At 38.1% G+C, this 26,252-nt stretch overlaps 1 protein-coding gene across 2 annotated transcripts in view; it reads right to left on the minus strand.

Annotated features, from left to right (window-relative positions):
* Nucleotides 1-3,342: 3,342 nt before the first annotated feature.
* The window catches only part of LOC117305117 (plexin-B-like), a 43,478-nt gene continuing 20,568 nt past the window's right edge, over nucleotides 3,343-26,252 (minus strand). For both annotated transcript variants that reach the window (XM_033789885.1, XM_033789875.1), the window contains exons 15-39: nucleotides 25,582-25,736; nucleotides 24,552-24,678; nucleotides 22,393-22,529; nucleotides 21,673-21,843; nucleotides 20,937-21,030; nucleotides 19,965-20,264; nucleotides 19,505-19,681; nucleotides 18,058-18,280; nucleotides 16,833-16,975; nucleotides 16,212-16,339; nucleotides 15,670-15,735; nucleotides 15,172-15,246; nucleotides 14,788-14,854; nucleotides 13,948-14,094; nucleotides 13,140-13,296; nucleotides 11,945-12,048; nucleotides 10,783-10,870; nucleotides 10,293-10,378; nucleotides 9,703-9,837; nucleotides 7,988-8,145; nucleotides 7,422-7,569; nucleotides 6,483-6,623; nucleotides 5,578-5,652; nucleotides 3,914-4,072; nucleotides 3,343-3,555 (exon numbers count right to left, since the gene is read on the minus strand). In XM_033789885.1, the coding sequence (XP_033645776.1) occupies nucleotides 3,956-4,072; nucleotides 5,578-5,652; nucleotides 6,483-6,623; nucleotides 7,422-7,569; nucleotides 7,988-8,145; nucleotides 9,703-9,837; nucleotides 10,293-10,378; nucleotides 10,783-10,870; nucleotides 11,945-12,048; nucleotides 13,140-13,296; nucleotides 13,948-14,094; nucleotides 14,788-14,854; nucleotides 15,172-15,246; nucleotides 15,670-15,735; nucleotides 16,212-16,339; nucleotides 16,833-16,975; nucleotides 18,058-18,280; nucleotides 19,505-19,681; nucleotides 19,965-20,264; nucleotides 20,937-21,030; nucleotides 21,673-21,843; nucleotides 22,393-22,529; nucleotides 24,552-24,678; nucleotides 25,582-25,736 (3,219 nt within the window). In that variant the 3' untranslated portion in view covers nucleotides 3,343-3,555; nucleotides 3,914-3,955. The remainder of the gene's footprint in view (nucleotides 3,556-3,913; nucleotides 4,073-5,577; nucleotides 5,653-6,482; nucleotides 6,624-7,421; nucleotides 7,570-7,987; nucleotides 8,146-9,702; nucleotides 9,838-10,292; nucleotides 10,379-10,782; nucleotides 10,871-11,944; nucleotides 12,049-13,139; nucleotides 13,297-13,947; nucleotides 14,095-14,787; nucleotides 14,855-15,171; nucleotides 15,247-15,669; nucleotides 15,736-16,211; nucleotides 16,340-16,832; nucleotides 16,976-18,057; nucleotides 18,281-19,504; nucleotides 19,682-19,964; nucleotides 20,265-20,936; nucleotides 21,031-21,672; nucleotides 21,844-22,392; nucleotides 22,530-24,551; nucleotides 24,679-25,581; nucleotides 25,737-26,252) is intronic.

Here is a 26,252-nt window from a genome sequence, read left to right on the forward strand (position 1 = left end):
TGCGGTTAGACTTTTTGTTTGATTTTAAGCAGCTCTTCTGAAAATTTACCCTAGTCTCAATTTACAGTAATTGACCCTAGTCTCATGTTGCAATAATATAATATGCAGAAATCCCAAGGAGATACTCCGATGAGTTGTCAATACAGGGTAGAGAAATGTGTAGATTGTTCAGCATTTGTTTCTGTATTGTTTTGGTAGTGATAATTGTTCTGAATTCTTAATAGCCTACCATCAAGTGCTAGTTTTGAAAATAACTGTTGTTGAATTGACCCATTTGTTATGTTGTACCACTGATTTAAAGGCAGAAGACAATATTGGTAATTGTCAAAGACCAGTCTTTTCAATGAGTGTATCTCAAATTATGCACAAAATAACAAGCCTCAATTGGTCGATGAAGTTGCGAGATAATAATGACAGAAAAAAAACCCTTGTCACACAAAGTTCTTTGCTCGCAGATGCTTGATTTTGAGACCTCAAAAATAATTCTGAGGTCTCAAAATCAAATTCGTGGAAAATTACTTCCAACAGCTCCCCATTACTTGTTTCCATACAAGGTTTTATGCTAATAATAGTTATTTTGAGTAAATATCAATAGTGTTAACATCATTTTATTTTTAGGTTCTAGGGAATACCACATTGCAAGCTTGCTCTAATTCCTATAATTTCACACAAGATTTATAATTTTCATTTTGTAAATTTGTTCCTTGGTTTGTTCTTAAAAAAACATATTCCATTGGAAAGAAGCCACATATGTACCATAGAGGGACAATTCCTTCTTCCATGGTTATTATACAGTGGGTTGTATTGGTATAATAATAGTTGTACAATGCATACATTACATCAGTCCCTGTGTACCTAGTATGTACATTTTTGTGCAAGTACTGTATTGTACATGGGATGCGAAAAACATGGGGTAGGCTCCTATGCTGACATACATGCATTATGCAGCTTTTATTATTCATAACGCGATTACTATTCATAACCTATGGGAGTGTAACTTCGCCCTCAGTTGTTCTGCCGCAACCGAGCTGGAAAAAAATAATATCGCATAGGGCAAATGCAACAACTTGGGCCCCATTTCATATAGCTGTTGAGGCAGAAATTGCTGCTTCAAACAAATTTGCTTAGCAAAAATTAGCGGGTTACCAGACACAGATGGTACATAGCTTATCTAACTATATTTCTAAGTTTTCAACACAGAGGTGTTTTTATCTCATATTTCCTGCAAGCACCACCCGGGTGCACCCCTGCATAACAAGGACAGTAACAAACAAGTCTTGGGAGGCCAGAGATCTTAGTTTGTTCCAATCACAGGCATTTTTATTGATTAATCAAACCTTGAACAAGCCTTAAAAACTGAGTATTCAAAAAATAGAATTTAATTTATTTAAGTTGATAGAAAAAGTATAAAAAACATATCCTTAAAAAAAAAATGAGAAAAAAACACTGAATTTTGATGGAAAATTGCAATGCTTACTCATTATGATTACAAGTAAGAACTGTAAGATTTACACTTAATGATTTTAGGAAAAAATTGAAGGATTTAACCATCATGATTCGGTGTAAAAAATACAAGACTAAACCCTTCTGATTGTTGGTAAAAATTGCAAGGCTGACCACTTTTTATTTTGTGTAAAACTGAATGAATTTATTGAATTGATTAACAAATTTAAGGTTGCTCAAGTAATTTTTTTTTTAGCGACAAACACTCGTCTTACAGATTTCAGTACCCTGATCATGGAAGCAGCCGTAACAAAAAATACACTTTAAATTAAATATGCATGCTCAATATTATCAAAATCTCAATTGAAATAATTCAATATCAATATAGTTAATTAAACCAATACATTCATTTTGTGCTCCTTCGCTGCGCTCATACACATGGAAAACAGTTTCACCCATTGACTAACAACAACACAAGCAACAATACTTTCATTGTTTTGTTTCATCAGATTGATTAAATCTTGGGAATGTGCTGGGAGGCTGGTCGTATATTCTTATACAGCATTCATTTGATTAAAACACAATTTTTCAACCGGACAGTTTTGGGTTTTAAAAGTTTTTTTTTATCAAAGTTGGCACCAAACAAGGATGTGCTTGCATCATGTTTAGAATGATGTCATGATGAGTGATGTCGTCAGATTACTTTTGAATTATCTGACTCTGGCGTCACTCCTGATCCAAATTTATGCAAAACAAATGCATATCAACAAGCAAATTGCAGTAAAAGGCGTTGTAAATGTGAACAAGGAGCACTTGGTCTATATGTTAATGCATTTTCTGAAGTTTTCTATGATTAAATAAAACAATGATAATTTTAAGGTGTATCCAAGGTATAAAAACAATTGTCATAAGAATTATATCTTGCATAAATATCAGTCAAATAGACATCTAAAAATTTCAAAAAAGAAGGAAAAAAAACAACATATCACGGGAAAATCCCTCCATTCATGTCAAAATCAACAGATCATAAGAATTACAATTTTTTGCAAAAATATACAGTCAAGGCAAGTATGTCTGAGTAAATGTGCAATTAAAACATGCTTAAAAGTCAAACAAAATATCTATGTATCCTTCATGTAATGATTAAGTATTGTTCTTAAGTATATATGTTTTTAAATCTGCATGCGTCATTTTTGGTTTACAAGTCTACACCCTTAATGATTACACACCGGACCGTCTGGATAACTAATAAGAAATATTTTGTGGGTTTCAACAAAGAAAAATAACAAGAGCAAGTTTCAAACCTGTGACCTGCAGATTAGTACGAAGGCACTCTACCAACTGGGCTGTCTGACCATAAATTAAATTTATTCACTTCACAATACTTTTGAGAAAGAATAAAAAATGGCTAACAAATCCTGCTAGACAGTTTTCAGTAGTACTGATTTTATAATAGGTTTGGCAAATTTACATGATTGCTTAACAAAGTTCCTGTTATCATTACCCTATTTAGAATTACTGGAAACAAAATAGTTATTGCTAATTTCCCAAACTATAAAAACAAAAGCATGATTCCCCCACACCTCTGCCCATTTCATGTTTGCCTGTTTAAAGACACTGGACACCTTTGGTAATTGTCAAAGACCAGTCTTCTCACTTGGTGTATCTCAACATATGCATAAAATAACAAACCTGTGAATATTTGAACTCAATTGGTCGTCAACAGAAGAAAAAACACCTGTCGCACCAAGTTGTGTGCTTTCAGATGCTTTATTTCGAGACCTCACGCATGAAGTCTCTCTAAATTCAATTAAAATATTTTATTGAGAAATTACTTCTTGCTCAAAAACCACGTTACTTCAGAGGGAGCCGTTTCTCACTGTTTTATACTATCAACAGCTATCCATTGCCTATTACCAAATAATTTTTTATGCTAGCAATTATCTTGAGTAATTACCAATAGTGTCCAATGCCTAAGATCTTTCTAGTTTCAAGAGAAATATTCTTAAGTGTCCTAAGCACCTTACTAAAATCTAGATTTCATTTGCAGTATTTGACAGTCATTTCCCACAATTAATAATATTCTTCTTTCACGGCAAGGTCTGCATCTCTCTGCAATGAGAAAGGGTGATGATCAAATAAAATATATCCATTGTGTTTGTTAAAGGCATTTTACAGGATTGCTAGAACTCACGTAATAGTAACAGACAGTGATTACGTTTTATGTGATTAACAATACACACATGATTAGGGGCAAGCTTTTGTATATCAACATCCAGATGGCCAAACCCTGGTACCATACACATACATTCAGAATCATTTCTGTTCACCGTTTCTGACAATCCTACGCAAAAGCTTGCCCCTAATCATGTGACATAGCAACTGTCTCAATAGTCTAATGAATTTAAATTTAAGTGGTAACTTTTGATCAAATGGCTTATTATTTGAGTGCGTTACATAGCATCCAAACCTGCACTCTTTGATGGTTTGAGGCGCTTGTCTTGACAAGAATCTAGACATCATGTTCATCACTGCTGTCCTCATTGGCCAGAATCTGTTCAATCTCTACCATCTTAAAAGCAAGATGGTCCACTTGAGCATCCTGACCCTCTTCAAGAGCATCTACAATCTGAAGAATAATAAGGACCATATTAATTTGTGTTTTACCCATATGCACCGATGTAAATAAAGATATTAATATTAATAATAATAAAAATAGTAAAGCTTTCATAAAATATTATTTAAATAATAATAATAGCATCATCTAGGCCTAACAAGGTAACCTATTTCTATTGGAATTGAATTATGTCAATTAAGATTATGAATTACTGAGCATGTATATTTATGTTAAGTAATGACGGGCAACTCACTACAAGAATGGGGCATACAAAAACAGTAATCAACAAGGATTAAATGATTCTTTAATTAAATTAAGGAGTTGATATAAGGAGTTGGAAGAAAACAGGTTTAATTATGTGGAGTTGCTTAAGCAGGAAATTTTATTAACAAATTACTGCTTAGCAAAATATTAAGCAGGATACCAGTCACATAGTCGTAAACTGGTAAGCGCAATTAGTTTGTGCTTAGCTACATGTTCTTATGCTCAAGCAGCTCTGTGAAATTTGCTGCACAACAGTCAGCCAAGTCACCATAGAATACGACTTGGTGTTTCGACTTTAAACTGCCTCAGATCCATAACAAATATCCACACTATGGCAACACAACAACAACAAAACATTTGTAGTCAAGTAATAAGTGTTACTGATTTCACAAAAATTAAGATTGATTTCAACTGTATCAAATCATAACCTTGGTAAGAAAAGTTTGATGTAACACTAATATAATATCATTATTAATGTATTATTCATTTGAATAAAAAATCAACCAAACGGCCGACACCATTCAAATTCAGTTCAGAATACACACACATTTAAGCATTTAAGTTGAAAAAATAGAAATTATCAATACACAGGTAAAATACAGACACATAAAAGCATAGTTGAGAAAATAGAAATGATCAATACACAGGTAAAAGCATATATCAAATACACACAAATTAAGGTATAGTTAAGAAAATATAAATTTTCAATACACAGGTAAAAGCATACATCAAATAAAGACATGTAAAAGCGTAGTTGAGAAAATAGAAATTATCAATACACATGTAAAAGCATACATCAAATACACACATGTAAAAGCATAGTTGAGAAAATAGAAAATATCAATACACAGGTAAAAGCATACATGTATATCAAATACACATGTAAAAGCATAGTTTGGAAAAAAGGAATATATCAAATACACATATAAAAGCATTGTGAAGAAAATAGACATTACCAATAAATAGGTAAAGGCATACATCAAATACACACATGTAAAAGCAGTCAAGAAAACAACAATTTTCAATAAAGTGATACATGATGGTGACACAGGCAACTCATCTTTAACAATGAATCTTAGTGCTTTGTGAAAAGAACCCAGGCTGCCATCTTAGAAGTACAACAATCATGAAACAATGGATTTGTAAAGCTGCATGTACCCTGAACATACTTGATGGGCCACTTTGCAACCTTATTTTGTGCTCATGAGTGGCCCCCTTCTACTAAAAGACATCATTGTTAAAACAAAGCTTACCTTTTCATTGAATTTTCTGATGTAGTCCCACAGCTGGAGTAGAGTGCTGAGTTTGCTAAACAAACCAGTGAAATTCTGTGGATGGATAAAACAATTTAAGTTAGATCAAACACAAAGTTATAAAGCACACACTTCTTTCAGATGACAAGCATTTGATATATTTACAGGGATTTCTAGTGTATTCAGTTCTAAGAGCTGAATTGAGTACAAAATATTGTTTTTTATTTATTTTTGCCCCATGAACATATCCAAGTGTAGATTTATTATTTCTTATTTTTGAGTAATATCAAACAATCAGTTGCTCTCAAATCAAGTTGGTTGCGGACAAGCAGAAAAACAGGTTGTAATGTACATTTGGTTTGCAGTGGCAACATGTGTACACTAGGCTTTTAGTTGTCTACTAAATAGGCCAGCATGTCTCACACTCTTCAGTCCCCTGACAATGGCTCAAGAAGTCAAGTCAAAATAATGGACAATTTAATTCTTTTTAGAACAAGTGGTCTTCCTAATTCTGCAGGACAAGCACAGGCCAGGAATTTCATCTTTGAGAGGGCAAGGCCATTTTCATTTTGAAAAGGGCACTTCTATTGGAAAGTCTTAAAGTCTATGGGAAGCTTTTGAAAGGGCACCGAGGCAAAGACAAGGGCCACAGAGGCCATGACCTCCGTGAAATTCCAGGCCTGCAAGCAGGACAAGTGCTCATCAAGGAAAAACAATCTGACCAGCATAGTAAGTAGACAGTTACCACAAGCCCAATATACATTGATACCTCGCCGTGCATTGCCTCAAATCCCATAACGAGCTTGAAATTACGAATAAAAAGCTTCACCCCCAAAATAGTAAAAACCGACCCGCTTGAATGAGACGATCAAATTATAGTACAGTAACAAAATATGGCTTCTTACCTGGCAAGTTGCAATCAGTTCCTTGTTGAGTTCTTCAAAGGACACTCTTGGCATGTTATAGATATCGTCGTAGTAAGACTGGACCAGACGGTCAATGTCGTCAAGGTCTTTCTTAAACAAGAGCTTGCTCAAGTCCGAGTTCTGAAGGAAGAAAACAAAACAGCCAAAAGAAAAATCACACCACCATCTTCTGAAATTCACAATTTACCTCCCTAAACTAAAGTGCCGTAGAATGTAGTGCACAAAGGTCTCGACTGCCAACTTCAAAAGGGCTAAAGAACACTCTTACTGGGGTCTCCCACAAGCCTACATCAAAATGCTGACTTCATGAGTTTCACAGAAACCCTGACAAAGGCTAAACATAACAGAAAGTCATAGGAATATAACTCATCACCAAACACCCCCATCTCAACCCAGATTGATACTTCAATTCAGCATGAGGGTCTGAAAATGACAGCACAAAATGTCTGAGCAGTGACTCCCATAATCTCCCCTTACCCAAACCCACATGGATCATACCCATATATCATAGATTGCATTTAAAGCTTTGGACACTATTGGTAATTACTCAAAATAATAGTGGTATAGCCAAGAAATGGAGAGCTGTTGATAGTTTAAAACATTGTGAGAAACAGCTCCCACTAAACTATTTGAATTTGATTTTGAGACCTCGGAATTAGATTTTGAGGTCTCGAAATCAAGCATCTGAAAGCACACAACTTCCTGTGACAAGGGTGTTTTTTCTTTCATTGTTATCTTGCAACTTTTACCAATTGAGTTAAAATTTTCACAGATTTTGTTATTTTGTGCACATTTTGAGATACACCAAGTGAGAAGACTGGTCTTTGACAGCTACCAAGAAAGGTGTCCAATGTCTTAAAGCCATGACTAAAATACTAACCACCTCCTAACCCTACCCAGACTACACACAATCCTTACCTTGCCGAGTTTCTGATCGTTGGCTTCATGAGCGTCATAGAACGCCTGAGCAATGACTTCCATACTGGCCTCCACAGGGCGAGAAGGTCTTATATCAAAGATGAAATCTGGACGACGGATGGCACCGGACCAGAAACGCAGCGGCAAACTGAAAAATTAATTATTGTAAAGGGGAGTTTGTTAGCCTACAAATCAAAGAGTAAGTTATTTATTGGCAATACACCATCCCAACATGAAGCAGCTCCAGTAAAGAACTGGCTTTATTTGTTGCTGAGTGATTCAGTGTGTGTTTGTCAGTGAGTGGGAGTCAGCTACTGTGAGTCAGTCAGTTGGCCAGAAAAGGTCTTTCACTGATTTGAGTCAGCGAGTTTGAGTCAGCGATTTTGAGTCAGCGAGTTTTGAGCCAGCGAGTTTTGAGCCAGCGAGTTTTGAGTCAGCGAGTTTTGAGTCAGCGAGTTTTGAGTCAGCGAGTTTTGAGCCAGCGAGTTTTGAGTCAGCGAGTTTTGAGTCAGCGAGTTTTGAGTCAGCGAGTTTTGAGTCAGCGTGTGAGAGTGAATAAACCTCACCTGTTTCCCTTCCAGACTTTGACTGCCCCAGAGTCTTCAATATCATGTCTGACTGACTGACTATCAAAGAAGTCAAAGAGATACTTGACAGCACGAGGAGCGTGGTCTGCGTCGAGGATGGACTGAAACATGTGATCAATGTACTGCTGGATGGTACCCTGAAATGGCAAACGAAGAAATAAACGGTTCAGGGATTTTCCAACAGTACTAACAATACAATGACCACAGTATAAGAATTAAGGTTCTTGGCTGATCTGTATCAACCAACATTCCAACCAATGATGCTTCAAGCTTTGCATGGTGTGAAAAATACAAATAACTATAAATAGTATACATGCCGGTACAACCATGTGTAATATCTATTTTGAGGGAATAATGGCTCTGAAAAGAGCCGGTGTGGTCTCAGCGTTTCGAACAGTATACTCTGCTCAGGTTCGAGCATCGTGACAACACCTAGTATTTTCAGAGCCAAAACTCATACAAAAGAGATAATACACATGGTTGTATCAGAAAGTCTACTACATTCCAATGACACATGCATCATAATTTGAGTTTGATAATAGAACACGCAGTCACAATGCTTAGGTTTAATCTCAACATATGTGACTCGCTTACTAAGGTTACAACTTTTGGAACATTAGATCTTGATGTTTTTCATGAAAGTTAACAACAATCCCAATAATTTACTACATAATAAATACGAGTTATAAAGCAACTTAATCATGCAGGCATGCTCTAGGGTGCTGAACACAGTCGACAAAGATGTGCACCATTTTAGAATGCTCACGTTTGAACAAAGAAAAAAGACGAGCGGGACTCGAACCAAGGCCCTTCATAATAGTAAATAATAGTTAAGATTGATATAGCCCCAAATCCATCTAAAGCAATGCCCCATGGCGCTTAATACAGAGAAACATTTCAAAACAAAATCCCTAAATAGATAAACTGAAAAAAAAAACAAGGTATACAAATAAGTTTCAAATCAGCAATAGATTTCAAGACAAAAACAACAAGCATTTATAGAAATAAACAATATACAGTGGAAATATACAATAAACAATAGAATTATGCAAACATTAAAAATGCAAAAGGAGTGTAACAACGAACCAACTGTGACCACAATAAAGTTGTAAAAGACATACACCAAAAGTGCTAAAAGAGACCTTAATGGATAACAAAAGCCACAAAAACTACAAAAAAATGCGTCTGTGCAATCATAAAAATGCTTTTCGAATAGAGGTAAGTTTTCAGCTCGGATTTAAAAACATCAATATTTCGATTTCCCTGAGACACAAATTCAGCTGGTTCCACAATTTACTAGGGGGAATGGAGAAAAAAAGCTCTATCCCCAAATGTGCATAATCTTGTGTTACAGTGCTGTAGTCTGGTTTTACCACATGACAAACGTGTGTTTCTACGTGAAAAAGAACTAGTAGTATGCACTATGCAGCAATTCACTGAGATAGTCGGGGGCTAGACCATTTCAACATTTATGAACTAACAGACAACTTTTATACATGATTCTATAATTTACCGGAAGCCAATGGAGCTTCATTAGTACAGGGGTTATATGCTCAAATATTTTGGTGCCGTGAGAATCCTGGCAGCAGAATTGTATACTCGGATTACAAACCAGCACTATTTTTTAAAGTTTTCATGACTTCACATATTCCATGGCATAATAAATGTTCTCCTTTCTATTGTTGATATTTTACCTTGGTGCTGATGAGTCGAGGGATGAAGATCTCACGGAATCGTTTCTTGGGACGGGAAGGCATCATGGACCTCCTCCTCAGCTGCTTGACGGTTTTATGTGAGGTGTCATCTTGATAGCTGTCTTCAACCTTTGTCTGGAAAAAAATGCCAAATAAGATGCATTAAGTACTCAAACGCATGAGGGTGTTTCTCCAGTCATAGCCACACCATTACAAACAGTTGAGAAATATAACATAATTTTTGTTATCTTTTTTTTACAAAGCACCCAGAATATAGCCATAGTTGTAGCTGCCAAATTGGATGAGGGCCCAATTTCATAAAGCTGCTAAGCACAAGATATTGCTTAACTGTTTTGCTGAACACACTAAGCAGGCGGGTTACATTTTGTACTTGTATTTTGTATTTGAAGAATTGTATTGAAGCTGGTGACCTTAATCTGGTAACTAGTACCCAGTTATGCTTAAGCAGCTCTATGAAATTGGACCATGGCCTTGGAAAGCATGAAGAACACTTAACATCATTAATTCTCTATCTCATGACATGAAAGGCTTCCCCAAACCTTCCCTGTATTGCTACAAAGTGTGCTTACCAGATGCCATAGCCTGGCAGTGTCCTCTGGGTCAGCCTCTACCACTGTAAAGCGATTGGAGCGGCCACCTGTAAAACCAACATTGGCTGTGGAGTCAAATAAAAGACATGAAGTCAGGGCACAAGACAACTACTGGGACATCGTGATGGGAGTTTTGTTTGGGGACAAAATAGTTTAGTAAACCAAAGAGGATCTTCTTCTGTTCTCTTTAATAACAACGATTCAGTGGTGCGCTGGGAAATGTTCATGACAGCCGATGATTTCACCAAACTCTTCCCAACATAGGATTAATCTTAGTACTTAGGACGTGTTCAGTTTCGTATTCAAAGAAGTTAGGACGAATTCAACTCATCCTAAGTTAGGACGGGTAACTTGTTCTAACACGAGATAGGATTAATCCTAGCGTTTCTTGAAATCGACTGCAGGTCATTTACATAAAGCCCTTGCACAGCACCCTCAATTCAACTAAATCCTTATCTGTTGATCTTACCATATGCACTTTCCTGGGAGTAGAAGTTGCTTGACTGTGAAGACATTGCCTGTGCAGAAACCAATGCCATCTTGGACTTGTTCGGGACCTGTACAGAGGACAGAAAACATTATTGTACCTTTGCTCATGTAGCAGTAGATGCTTCATCATTCAGGTCACCTACACTTCATTGTAGACCCCCTGTGTAGGCGGTCATTGCTCATAAAAATGCACAAGAAATTTAGGATTTGGGAGGGGGAGGAGGGGCGTGTAAAGGTTCTTATAGACTGCAGCACCACACCATTGTAATGTAATTTGGATAAGGGTAATGGGGAATATCTTACTGGCAGAAAATTATCAAAAGCTAGAGTCCAAAGGTTGATAGCCAAATTTGTCTAACCCTCAATTAGACGGCTGCTGTGCATGTTAAGCTGGAAATTCCAACGATAGAGTGAACAGGCATGAAACTATCATGATACGCTACACTGTCCCCATTCAAACAGGAGACAGCTTTACCAACATTGTTGATCATTGTATTTGACCCAACGGGAGGTAAGAGCAAGTATTCTAAGGAGTCCAGCAACTATGGCTAGTTATCAACCCTGCCTAGGTTTGGCAAGCGATGAACACATAATACTCATATGTGGCTGTCGTAGCCGAGCGGATAAGAGCACTGAACTCAAGCTCTGATGCTTCTGTTCAGTAGAGTGTGCGTTCGAATCCAGGTCATGACACTTGTGTTTCTGAGCTAGACACTTAACTATAATTGTTTCTCTCCACCCAGGGATATATGGGTGCCTGTGAGGGCAGAGATGGTTTTTGTGGTTAGTCTAGCTTAGTGTGCTCAAATTTTGTGGCACAGGCTGTATACTCCCCAGGGAGCTGAGATGGTTTAAGGATGACATGGCCAAGTGATCAGGGTAATACATGTTGGAAGTGCTTTGAGACATGGTGTATAAAGTGCTAAATAAAAACCAAATTTTATCATTATTTATTATTATATTTTCTCACAACAAAAACAACAAATCCCTTTGCTTCTTTTATCAGAACCTTTGTTGACTGTCTGCTGTCAAACCAGGGTTCATTATGCTCAACAAAATAAGACAGCCCGGAGGAATGGAAAATATAGGACTACTGATGCAAAGTGGTTAGTTATTGTCATCCTTACAAGCGTGGGACTTACATGAAAGTACTTCAGTGTGCCAACTCTTTTCCAACCTTCAAGGTTTGGGCTGTTGGGGTCAACATCCTGTAGAATTATGTGTCCAGCTTTTCCACTTCGCCATTCTGAAAGGAAAAACAACAACAAATTTACTCATCAATGGGCCATATTTTTGACCGCGTGAGGGCGCTCTCAATCACTTCCGGGGGTATATTCATTCATACGCAGTTTCAACAGTTTTTAAAGATTGGAACACATTATAACCACAGACATCTAATCCATCACAGACAATAAGACTTTTAAAGGAGCCGTTATAATCCACATCTAAAGCAAATTGAAACTACGGCGCAACAAAAGTGACAGAACGCCTATTAATTTGTGCAGGGCGAATCGCGTGTACCCCCGGAAGTGATCAAAATACTATTTATAGCGCCCTCGCGCGGTCAAAAATAAGGGGCATTGAAATTCACTGAGCTGGTGTGAAACAACTCGCAATCTAGAGAGGTTTACAGTAGCCCCATGTAAATATCTTATATGAGTTGTGTTGGCTCCGACAAGAGCTGGTGTGAAACAACTCGCAATCTAGAGAGGTTTATGGTAGCACCGTGAAATATCTTATATGAGTTGTGTTGGCTCTGACAAGAGCTGGTGTGAAACAACTCACAATCTAGAGAGGTTTATGGTAGCACCGTGAAATATCTTATATGAGTTGTGTTGGCTCTGACAAGAGCTGGTGTGAAACAACTCACAATCTAGAGAGGTTTATGGTAGCACCGTGAAATATCTTATATGAGTTGTGTTGGCTCTGACAAGAGCTGGTGTGAAACAACTCACAATCTAGAGAGGTTTATGGTAGCACCGTGAAATATCTTATATGAGTTGTGTTGGCTCTGACAAGAGCTGGTGGTGTTAACCCACACTCAAGAGAGGTTTGTGGTAGCACCGTAGAATTTTTTTTAAAAAGTTGTGTTGGCTCTGACAAGAGCTACTTTTCATAGAGCTGCTTAAGCACAAAAGTAGCGGAGCACATTAAAACTATGCTAAGCAGAATATGGTTACCAGCCAAAATGCCAATTTTTGCTAAGCAGAAACTTGTTAAGGAATATTGTCTGTTTAAGCAGCTCGGTGAAACTGTGCCCTAGTGGTGCAACAACTCAAAATCAGGAGAGGCTTGTGGTAGCACCATGTAAATATCTTTACAAATAAAAGTTCTCACCAAGATCAACCTCTTTGGCACTGGGTCTGGTGGAGTAGGGTTTGTTGCGAAAGATGGCATCTAAGATCTTCTCCTTGACTTGTGAGATGGAGTCTATATCTAGCACCTTGACTTCTTTAGTCTCCCCATCAGCATCATTCACAATGACAGTCAAAGTCTGTAGAAATGGGGAGTATGCCATTTCAATCCAATATATACATTTTAACATATATAGACCTTTCTTTTGCTCTGTCCATGCCAACCAAGGCGGTTTGTTTATCATGCCAACCAAGGCCGTTTGTTTATCAACAAAAGAAAAGTCAATATCATTTAAGGGCAAGTAGCTGCATGATGGCTTTTAAGTTTATTAAAATAATAACAATCATTTTTAGATAAAATACGAGCCACTAAGATCTCTTAATGTCAATAAGAAGCTCTATGAAGTTGAGCCCCGGTTTCGGACAAAAAAGTGTTACATTCATGTTTTGAACCCACACTCTGCCAATCACAAACATCAAACCTAGAGTCTGGTGTTATAGATCGCTGAGCAAGCACTTAACTCTAATTTCTTCTCTCCAACCAGGGGTAAATGGGTACCTGTGAGGGCAGAGATGGTTCTTGTGATCGATTTAGCTGTATACTCCCCATGGAGCTGAATGGTTTAAGGAATGAATTAAGGCCCAATGACCTTTGGTAATAATGTTGGAAGCGCTTTGAGACACCAGGGGTGTGAAAAGCGCTATATACAAAGTGGTTTTTATTATTATATTATTATCAACGGTTCAGACAGTGGAAAGACTGATACATATCGAGCAATATATACTCTTACCATCTCACGGAACTCAACATCTTCAGTCAGAAGCCTTTCATCACTGAGAGTGAACTTAGCCTGGCCTGAGATCACATCCATAGGTCCATTCTCACAATGACACTTGATGGCACGGTACAGAAGGAACAATGGGTAGCCTGTGTAATCCTTGGATATGGAATCAAAATAATAATACAGCATTTGTAAGGCACACTTTCAAGTAAAACATTCAAAGGAACCGGTCTAAAACAAATTAAGATAATGCATTATCAAAATAGTCGGCCAAGCAAGCCTGAAAAAGTGTGTTCTAAGTGTCTGCTGAAAGAGTGTGATGTTGTGCATTTTGTGATGAAGTCTTCAGGAAACGAATTCCAGAGTCTTGGTGCTATGTTGGAAAAGGCCCTGCTCCCATAACTGGCAAATGACTTTGGTGAACATAAAGCGCATTGCGGGTAGATCTCAGGCCTGGTCTTGTCAGACTGGGGCAGCAACAGGTTTTCAAAGTTGGCTGAAAATGCCTATAGTGCGAGGCTCCCCCATGGAAAATCTTATGCATTGTTAGACAGGGGTGGATTTCACAAAGAGTTAGGACGAGTTACTAGTCCTAACTTAGGACTAGCCGTACGTTTTTGATATCTCTTAGGACTAGTCCTAACTCTCTGTGAAATCGACCCCAGATCTTTTAAGTCATTCCCCTAGAGTCCACTACTCACTGCATTTTAGTACTTAAAGTTCCCAGACACTCATTTTACAATCTATTGAAAGCTACTGTTCACCTATTTACTTGTGCGTGTGTGGCGCATTACCAGTTAGCGTTTGAAAGAGACTCTACTAGGGTCAAAAAGTGAGGATTTGTCTTACCTTCACAGAATCATAAAGACACAAAGCAATCCAGTTGGACAGTAATTTCTCCACAATGGACTCCGTTCTGACAAAACAATAAAATTAAAATTAAACTTTCTCAGCTATCCTAAGCACAAAATGTTCTTAGGGTTAAGAAGCACAATGGTTTTAGCCTCCGATACATAACATGAATGTTTTCCATTTTAATAATTGAGCAGGTGCTGAGCTTGCAATCTTTAAAAGGAACAACAGATAGTGACCTTTCCTTTTATTTCCAAATATTTATTTCTGGCCATAATTTCTTTCAATGTCAGTAATAAATGGTCATAGTTTTTTGCAGTTAAGATTGCACTTCTGCCACATTGCAAGAGAAGGGTCTATAAAAACATGGCAGAATCTTACCGTCTGAAAAGCGTCCTTGGTCGATTGTTATCCAAACTGTCTTGAACCATTTGGGTCATCAAACTGAACAGTATGCTGTGTATCAAAACACCAATTAAAAACAACATTATTACAATTTATTTTAATTTTTTTTTTCTCACCCTCATTAAATAGCTTTGTTTATTGGTTATTCCTAAAAAATAAAAAAAAAAAAAAAAAAAAAAAAAGAATTACACCTTGCATGTAACCTACAGGGTACCACAAACATGATGTAGTGATCAAAAATATAAAAAAATAAAGGAAATACAACACCTAAACCAACAATAAATCAAACACTATTTGGTTTCCGATGCACAACGTGTGTGCTGAGTACTGTACACTCGGGTGCCCCTTCATTAGCTTCCTATAGACTTTTAGATTTCCAAATGTAAAGTACCCTTAGAAAACAGAGAACGGTTCGACGCTCTCAAAGATGAAATCCAAGGCTTGCAATGAGAGAATTCATTTCACAATACTCACTCGGTGAGGTATCCCAGTTTATTCTCGGCCATCATGACAACTGTGAGTAGAGAAGCAATTGCTGCCCTGAAAGAAAATAACCACAAAAAAACATGAAAAGGAACATTAAAGATGTTTCTTATTATTCAAAATGAAGTAAGACTGTCATGAATACAGACGTTTCCCCAATACAGTGAGCCCTCTACAGTTTCCCAAGGAGAGTGCGTTCTCACAGCGTATCTTGGTATATCACAAACCTGGTATGTCCACTCATGGTTTGCAGTGGAAAGATAATACAGGATATAGTAGGCGTGATATTTCTGCCATAACGGAGCATGTTTATAACAATTTTAAACTTAATATTTGCATTCAGTAATGAATAATTCAAGTAAAAAATGCACTTCTCCATGAGGCTTTTTCAGCCGAGAGTCAAAAACTGCTTATCTATGATAAAGATTTGCAATGACCCATTGACGAAAGATAGGTTATTGCAGTGATGAATTCTGAGACCCAATTTGTTAGCACCTTATAAGGGTTTACAAGGTATTATGAACTCAACTTACTTCTCCCTGACTGGCAGTTTGGACTCTCTCTCTGCATCCAAGACTTGAATGATTGTCAGGAGGAAAGTCTTATTTCCAAGGAGGTCAGAAAACTTCTTCATCGCTCTCTCAACATGCTCCTCGGGATTCTATCAATAAGTAAAAAAGGTAGTTATCAACAAATGAAAGGCATCTCTGTAGTCCAGCAATTGTTTCAGAGGTTTGTTATAATTTCCCTTGTAGTGGTAAAGATTCTAAATTTGCATTGGGGATGACGAATATTATTTGTGTTTTTCCAAGACACCGATGTGTAATTAGAACTGTTTTCTCAGTACTAATATTTCCTTTTCCAAAAGATTTCTCTGCAGAGTCCATGATACAAAAAAGACAAATGTTGTGGGTTCCGTTGTTCCGTGGTGTAAAGTACCCATCAAGCCAAAGCGCACACAGTTTTACCCCAGTTGAGGTTTTCCTCCCACATCTTCATCTGACATTTCTTCAACATCATCTTCTCTTCATATGTATCTCACACCTTTGGGTTGAGGCACTTTTGTTAGATTTCTTGGTACCATTACCAGACAGATAAAACAAAAATACATAACATTTTTTAAGAGTTCATCTCAGGTCACTACCTAAACTTACCACTGGGTCAGAGGTCATTGGCTTTGTTTCCAAGGCAACAAACAACATGTTGGTGGCATAGTCTCGCTGGCCGACAAATGGCATTCCAAGGCCCTCCAGATCACTTGTCAAGTCTGTCATGTCGGTCTGAAGTTCAGCAAAGGCTGCTCACACAAACAATTCAAATGGTAAACATCATGCTATTTGGAATTTAGTAAAACAGGCATTCTGAGGTTTCTTATGGGACGTAAAGCCGTTGGTCCAATTGTTGTGTAACACATGTAAAATAACCCAGTGCACTTATCAAAAAGAGAAGGGGTTCGCCCCAATGTTCCTGGCTGTGGCTGATAATTGCACCGTAGCACCTTGGGCCGATTTCACAAAGAACCAAGATTGAGCGTAACTGCATAAAGATCGTAGTCACTAAGTAATGTTGCCATACATATCACTATGGTAATACTGACCATTTGTCTTGAGATGAAATCAGCCCCTGGTCTATGAACGACCCCATTTCAAGCTTGGTCCTGAGCCTGATTTCTAGCCTTAGGAACAGCTTGATCTAAAATTGAATCCCTTCCTTGTCTCCAATCCTGATCCCCTGCCTGATCCCTATGTTATCAAAAGCATTTTGACCAAAATCTTATCTAAACCTCATTAAAAAGCTGCATCTCAAGCTAGATCCTAATTTAGATGCCAAGGCTGTTTTCCTTGCCCGACTCCTACATTAAAAAGCTGCATCTCAAGCTAGATCCTAATTTAGATGCCAAGGCTGTTTTCCTTGCCCGACTCCTACATTAAAAAGCTGCATCTCAAGCTAGATCCTAATTTAGATGCCAAGGCTGTTTTCCTTGCCCGACTCCTACATTAACCCCCAACTTGACCCACACTCTCCTCATCCCAACACTTATGAAAAGCCCAATCTCCAGCTTAATCACTGGCTTGATCCAACGCCCGATAACTAGCTTGCTTTCAATCCTGACCCAATGTCTGATCCCAGGATCAACACCTGACCTCAGCCCTATCTCCTACCCAACTAACAGCGGGGGGCCCAATTTCATAAAGCTGTAAAGCATATAATACTGCTGAGCAAATTTCTGTGCTAGGCATAAAATCAGTTGGGCACCAGTTGTAACAACGCATACTTTATGGAATTCTGGCTCTACCAGTTTCTGTTAAGCATAATTTTTCTTTGCTTAGAAAGCTTACATGACATAAGGCCCTGATCCCAAGCCTGAACCCAACTCACCTCTCCTCATATCCTCTCCCAGCTCTCGCTGAACCCTGTCAATATCCTCCAGACATTTGTACACCTCCTTTGAGGCACCCGCAGACTTCCTGGCTAACACGGCAGCCAAAATCACTGCAACTAATATCACAGCAGCACAGATGACAGATATTATGATGATTAGCAAGGGAATTGTAGAGTATCTGAAGGGACCTATGGTGAAGTCTATGGTTCCATGTTTGACCTGATTGTAAACAGAAAATATCTTCCATTATTAACAATATATGCAAAGCTAAAGACAACAGACTGTGCAAGTTTTTGTGTATATTCAAATAATGAGGCTTGTGAAGGTAGGGGCATAGATTGTTTTTCTGTCAACATAATGATTATTTAATGACACTGGACACTATTGGTAATTGTCACAGACCAGTCATCTCACTTTGTGTATATCAATATATGCATAAAATAACAAACCTGTGACAATTTGAGCTTAAACGGTCATCGAAGTTGCGAGATAATAATGAAAGAAAAACACCCTTGTCACACGAAGTTGTGTGCTTTCAGATGCTTGATTTCGAGACCTCAAATTCTAAATCTGAGGTCTCAAAATCAAATTTGGGGAAATTTACTTATTTCTCGAAAACTCTGTTACTTCAGAGGAGCCGTTTCTCACAATGTTTGATACTATCAACAGCTCCCCATTACTCGTTACAAAGTAAGGTTTTAAGCTAATAATTATTTTGAGTAATAACCAATAGTGTCCACTGCCTTTAACTTGGTACTTGGTAGATTTTCCTCCTAAAACTTCCGCTGGGGAACTTAACAAGGAGGTCAGGAGAGCGCCGTCTAATTCGGTTTGTTGTTGTTGTTTAGGCCTAGATTGTGAATGTAATTGCTTTTGAAGATTTGGTGGGATTTGGAACCTATGAGGGATTGTTGAAGATTATCCCATAATTTCAGTGTTCTTGGAAAAAAAGATTGTTCGTAGATGGTAGATGAGATGCTTGGTATTTTGAACTGATGATCGTTGCCCTTTCTTGCCCTCTGCGGTTTTAGTTCTAAAATGTGGCCGTGGTCGGCTTTGATTACACCATTGATAAAGTGTTGTTAGCTGGTGAATTATAAGTTTCTTGCTAAAGGACACAAGCGTCATGACCTGGACTTGAACCCACACCCTAATGGCTTAGCCATCAGAACTCCAGTCTGATACATATAAACAGCTGAGCCACATTATTCCATAAAGAGGGTTGCAACAGGTATAGTGTCAGTTTGTTGTTTATTGGGAATAGACTTTGACATGTCATCATGATCAATGAAGTATGGCACACATCAAATAATGATGGCAGCTAGAGTACCTGGTTCTTGTGAGCATGCTCAGAACTCATGTATACAACCACCATGATGTCTGCTGCCACCTAGCGCCTCACAATTAAGCCTCAAGACACTCAAAAGAAGACTAATTACTGACCGTAACAATTGGTAGATTCATCACGGCATTCTCTCCAGAATAATCGCTAGGCCGGGGTTGATCTTCCGGTAAATCACAGAACAAGTTTGCTTCTCCTATGCTGATTCTGGTACACTGTTTGTCCCCAACGTACACCGTGATCTCTTCACTCGTTATGGCATAGTTAATGCCATTACCCTTAAATTCACATCAGAAAAAAAAAGATGAAGAAATTAGTTTATGGGTTTGGTTCTCACCAAGATGTATTGGAAATCTATTCCTACCAGGGCCTAAATTCATTGAAAGCACAGAAAAAATAGCTCAGCACAAACAAATTTGCTTACCAGAATAAGGTTACCAGCCAAACTACAATGTGACAATTTGTGACTGGTATCCTGCTCATTTCTGCTAAGCATGTTCTGCTTAAGCAGCTTTATGAGAGGCTTGAAGATTTGAATCTGTACTTCATCAAGGTACTCACACGAACTTGCAGCTTGCTCCCATCCTTTATGCCAGTTCCATCAGTGTATCCGTAACTTGGGTGATCAAAGCCATAGTAGACAGGATTCTGGACGTACTCCATGGGCGTGCAACCCGCTGTCTGATCGCTGCACCAGTTTCTCAATCCTACAACTCCATCCATTATGAATCCGGTGGTTACATTGACTCCATCTTCTGCGGCTCTTCGCCTTCTGGTAGGAGAGTCAGTCTGGCTACTGTTAGGGAGCTGCACTGCTGGGGTGATACAACTCATGGAGGTTTCACTCATCACTGTACAATCCTGATCAAGAGATACACAAATAAATAATAATAGTTAACCCTCCTACTGCCTGACCATACAACATCATCCATAGACAAAGGCTACCAGGCTGCAATAAGATATCATGTGGCGAGTACATCTACACACTATACACACATTACATAGTTGGGAAAGGAAACTTGTCCACACGCTCATGACATCTTGAAAAGTAGAAGGGGCCCCCATAAAAAAAAATATTAGTAAAATGAAAAAGAAAAAGAAAGATTGCAGGACCACACAGTTCTCAGAAGTGTAAAGAAGACTCTTGAGGTAGCTATTGTGATTTTTGTTTGAGGGGATTGCCTTTTTGCAAAAATTAGTAAACCGTTCATATGTTCATACAATAAATGGTACACTTAAGATCATAGAGTTAAGCACTGTATATTCAAATAATTTTCCCAAGTTCTGTCACAAAATTGAAATGCAAAGCGCTTGGGTAGGATTAGAACCCACAAACTTTGCTTTTCTAGAGCAGAATCCTTCAATTCTATGTACTAGCAGCAGGTACATGAGACTCCAAACACACTGCGAAGAACAAATGGGGGGGTACAGCAAACACCACGTAAAGCACTAAATGCTCGGTTTAGTTAAATTGATTGAAGTGAGAAAAAAAAAAAAAAAAAAAAAAAATGAAGAATAATTTTACTTTCTTACCCCTCTCAATTCTTCCTCATCGACGGTAATCAGAATTTGAGGTTTCTGAATGATGTGAAGATTGGTTCCGTTGACTTTCACCACTCTTCCTCCTCTGTAAAATAATCAATGAGTCAATCATTCAATCAGTCAACCAATCAATCAATCAATCAATCAACCAATCAATTCAAATACTTCCTGAACTGACACTAACTTTTGAAACATACTGGTGCCTGATCCACCACAGACTTATTAGTTCTTTACACTACACTCTGCTAAAATATAAGATTCAAACAGCCTCTTGCCACCTGGCCAAAGTATACATCACACAATGACATAGGATTGGTGAGCCAAACAAATCCAAAGACATTTTGAAGATGCTCTTTTTATTAATAGAGAATATTATAGCATTTTAGCATGTTCTGTTCATTTACGTGTAAAAAGCATGGCGACATACAGACTGTTTAAACTGCATTTTTCTCAAGATCTGCTTTCAAATTACTAATACATTTCAATCATAAATGACAGCATTAAAAGCAATATCATGGAAAATGTCTTTTAATCTAAGGGGAAAATACACCCAACATAGAATATGGAATTTGCTGGTTAATGCCCATGTGTGAGCTCCTGTATCAGATATTAGCGTTGACGCAAATCATGGACACTGTGGTTACACACAAAGTGTTGGTGCATTTGTTTTTGTACATGTATCCATAAGCTTGGCAAGCATCTCTACAATAAACTAGCTTAGACTTACGCCAATACACTCTTTGAAGGCACCACTTTCCCCACTGTAGGATCTATCTCGTACTTGTACATCATTGAGGTGTTCCTCTCTGAGCCATCAAAGAGCACTGTAAAATCTTTCTCACCAGTTTCTAAGGCTCCGGATGTCAGACACGTCATGTTGTTGTCGTTAACTTTGTCCCTGATGCAAAAAACAAAACCATGCAGATATTTAATACACAATGAAGTTTTACCCCGATTGTGCACTGTTTTTTTATTCAGTCTCTACTCATAGGTCTTAAATGTCTGCTCTAAATAATTATAATGTGTGTTAAGCACAATTAAACTACTTGGGTGGGTTCGAACCCCCAACTGTGCCATTCTGGAGCAGAGAGCAGCTGTCTTACCACTATACCACATAGCTTACCCTGTCGCTAGAGGTGATATTTAAGCAGTGGGTACAACAACAATTTAATAATTTAATTTAATGTTGTAACGCATTGTTGTCTCAGGAAATGGGAAGGTACTCTTAATTGTTTAACACACATATGTGTGAGGGTAAAACCAAATAACATTCTTTATTACTGATGCCAATTTAACATCCATTTAAAATACGTGGTAAACGGTATTAATCTTGCAGAGACTAATCACTGCCTTGACAGTATATAAGCAAAGTTGACGGTTTACCACTCAAACTTGCATAGTAAAACCAACCTTTACCTTAGTATATGAACTATGGTAAATGATTTACCTTTCAATCACACACAGTAAGTCGCCTATGTGTGCCACTATGACTGAACCAGCATCCAGGGATGTACCCTTGATGGTCACCAGGGTGCCACCAGACTGTGGACCAATCATTGGTGTGACTTCCCTAATAATCGGGTCCTGCATAATCAAAATATAAAACAACATTTGCAAATATTAGAATGTTCTTTTTTACTTTAGACCATATGCAAATCCCAAAGTGCATGATCAGCATGCAAATAACTAAAATTCACAAATCCAAGCAACACCAGCAACCATCATGGCGGGCTGATAACAAACCACTCCCTGGTATCCCACCCAGTGTCTTAAAACCAGGTGAGCAACTGGATGCACGGGCCCAGCTTCATACTGTTTCCCTTTGGGCCATTGTTGTCCAGTCAACAACCATAGCTCCCCTCCTTGAACCAAACAATAACCTTAAGCTGGTATTATTCCCCCAGAGTCAATCTTAACAATCACCCAGTATGGACCAGGAGGTGGCTCAGTAAGCTATTAATCATCTAACCGCTAATCATCTAACCGCTAATCATCTAACCGCTAATCATCTAACCGCAAATCATCTAACCGCTAATCATCTAACCGCAAATCATCTAACCGCTAATCATCTAACCGCTAATCATCTAACCGCTAATCATCTAACCGCTAATCATCTAACCGCTAATCATCTAACCGCTAATCATCTAACCGCTAATCATCTAACCGCTAATCATCTAACCGCTAATCATCTAACCGCTAATCAGCTAACCGCTAATCATCTAACCGCTAATCATCTAACCGCTAATCATCTAACCGCTTCGATAACTTTAACCTAACAGCTCCAGACCAGAAAGAAAACAGGTCTGGCAGAATGTACCAAGTGAAATAGATATAAAAGTGGGTAGTGAATACCAGGTGGGCCTTACAAAAATCTCGCTTCAGATGCTCTATATCTTTGCGTCTTTATTTCGGCAAATTCTTTTGGAAACTCGATTCGTCCGTCATTTCACAAAACGACCGATACCATATAAGGGCATTTGACAACAGCGCCCTCTGTTGTTCAATGAATTGTGTTAGACTGGTTCCCTGTGAAATCGAGACGTCAGATAAACTGGCATGTAGTATGCAATGCAGGTTTGTGCTACTAGCGTGCATGCAATGTTGGATGCAAGGGAATCTCCGTTGTGCTCGATGTGTGGTGAAAGTTGAATAAGGAATACCCCCATGGAATAGAGTTCACTGGATAATCATTATCGGCCGTAAGTAGTCGGCCGAAAACTTTTTTGTGCCAATAAAAAATATTGAACTTGAGTTAAAAAATAGCACGACAGACAACGGGGATAAAATTGTATTTTTGCGGTGGCGATGCTCAAAACCGTATTTTTTTGGAAAAACCTGTACACCCGTATTTGAGCAGACAATGATTCTATGTATCAAAAATGTTGGGAAATGTCAGATGCATAATTGTTAATACTCATTGGTGGGTCCCTATCAGGATTGCAACACACAAAGAATCAAGAGTGATTAAAGTAACTGATTTTCAAAAGATGAGATGTGCCCTCTTTCTTCATATCAAGAGTTGATCAAATCAGACAGTGCAATCTCAATAGTGTATACAATTTAATATTGATCCTAATTGTGCCTGTAGTAAGATGTCTAGCAACTTCAGTGAGCTCATTATTAAGAATGAGTGTACCTTGGGGTGAGCTCATTATTAAGAGTGAGTGTACCTTGGGGTGAGCTCATTATTAAGAGTGAGTGTACCTTGGGGTGAGCTCATTATTAAGAGTGAGTGTACCTTGGGGTGAGCTCATTATTAAGAGTGAGTGTACCTTGGGGTGAGCTCATTATTAAGAGTGAGTGTACCTTGGGGTGAGCTCATTATTAAGAGTGAGTGTACCTTGGGGTGAGCTCATTATTAAGAGTGAGTGTACCTTGGGGTGAGCTCATTATTAAGAGTGAGTGTACCTTGGGGTGAGCTCATTATTAAGAGTGAGTGTACCTTGGGGTGAGCTCATTATTAAGAGTGAGTGTACCTTGGGGTCCTTTTAAACCCAATTCAAAAGCCTAAATTGCATTGTGTTCTCAAGGGTACAAACAAAGGATATTTCTCAAAGGAGATCATAATAAATTAGATTCTTCATCAAGAATAAATTGAAAACCTACCTTATATGTGAATATACCAACTCGTGTTCCAGTCTGCAAGGCACCATTTAACCCAGTTACAATCACAATCAGATCCAATGGTTCCAATGGTTCAGATCCATTTTGCGCTTTTGTTCTACAAGTCACACTAATAATGAAAAACACAATCAAAGATTCAATACAACCATTAGGAACACAAGGTTTGCGATTAACATCATGTACATAACTCTCTCTTATGAGCGGGTTGCGGTGGTTCTGATGCATCAAATTCACCTTTGGATCAGTATTTAGCGAGGTGGCACGGGTGTCTAGTGCATAAACCTTCCCCATGTGGCTTTTATTATATCTTTCTGGGTTTTGATATCATTGAAACTTTCTACCATTATTATCTTCACACCATTTAGGTTTAACGTAAATCTGTGGACATTGTGTTTTGTGTCGTACAAAGCAACAGTTTGTGCTAAATGGTTTTATGTAAATGAAGTAGGGATAGTGTTCAAAGGCAGTGGAATTATTGTTAATTACTAAAAACAATTATTAGCACAAAAAACCTTCATTAGTAGCGAGTAACGGGGATTTGTTGATAGTATAACGGCTCCCTCTGAAGTAACGTAGTTTTCGAGAAAGAAGTAATTTCCTCTGAATTTGATTTTGAGCCCTCGGAATTAGATTTTGAGGTCTCAAAATCAAGCATCTAAAAGCACACAACTTTGTGTGACAAGCATGACAAGGGTGTTTTTTCTTTCATTATTATCTCGCAACTTCGACGACCAATTGAGTTCAAATTCTCACAGGTTTGTTATTTTATGCATATGTTGAGATACACAAAGTGAGAAGACTGGTCTTTGACAATTACAATCAATGGAATTGAAGGCCTTTGGGCTACAGTTTTTTGGTAAACTTTTTTATTTCCAGGCATACGTCCCTAGCTTTTGTTTTGTTTTGATTATATGTTTGTATTTTGTATGTGTTTTTATGCCGAATAAATAATAATAAATAATAATAATAATGACCAATCGTGTACATGGTCTTTTAAGCGGAATTTCCTTACCTGGCACCAGTTTGATATTCCCCTCGGAAGTCACTCGCATCACAAGGTTGGCCTCCGACTGTGATCTCTTGGACGTCATCAAATTGACGCCCAAGATCCGTTCCGCTCAGGGTAAGACTTGTATTGCCTTGAATAGGTCCAGACGTTGGGAGTATCTGAAGCAAAAAATTTAGCAAAATAACTTGCCATCAAAAACAAATTGCAAAACCATGGTTTGACACACATCACCGTTATTTACTTCATCGGACCGAGGATTTCAATTGATGAATGATAAGCAGCCTGTTAATCATCTGCTTCTGGTGCAGCAAAAGAGGCAGAGGCAGCCTTGACTAACATTTGTAAGCTCACGTCTCTGGAGATGAGACAAACTCTCACTGTCACTCGGTCATGTCATTATTCGTCAGATCAAAAATGCTCTACTCTGGCACTTAAAAAATTGCTCTTAAAGGCACTGGACACTATTGGTAATCACTGTTAGCATAAAAACTTACTTGGTAACAAGCAATGGAGAGCTGTTGATAGTATAAAACATTGTGAGAAACGGCTCCCACCAAAGTAACGTAGTTTTCGAGAAAGAAGTAAATATCCACTAAAATATTTGAATATGATTTCAAGACCTCCGAATTTCATTTTGAGGTCTGGAAATCGAGCATCTGAAAGCACACAACTTC

The sequence above is a fragment of the Asterias rubens genome, chromosome 2 (assembly GCF_902459465.1).
Source record: "Asterias rubens chromosome 2, eAstRub1.3, whole genome shotgun sequence".
NCBI lineage: Eukaryota > Metazoa > Echinodermata > Asteroidea > Forcipulatida > Asteriidae > Asterias > Asterias rubens.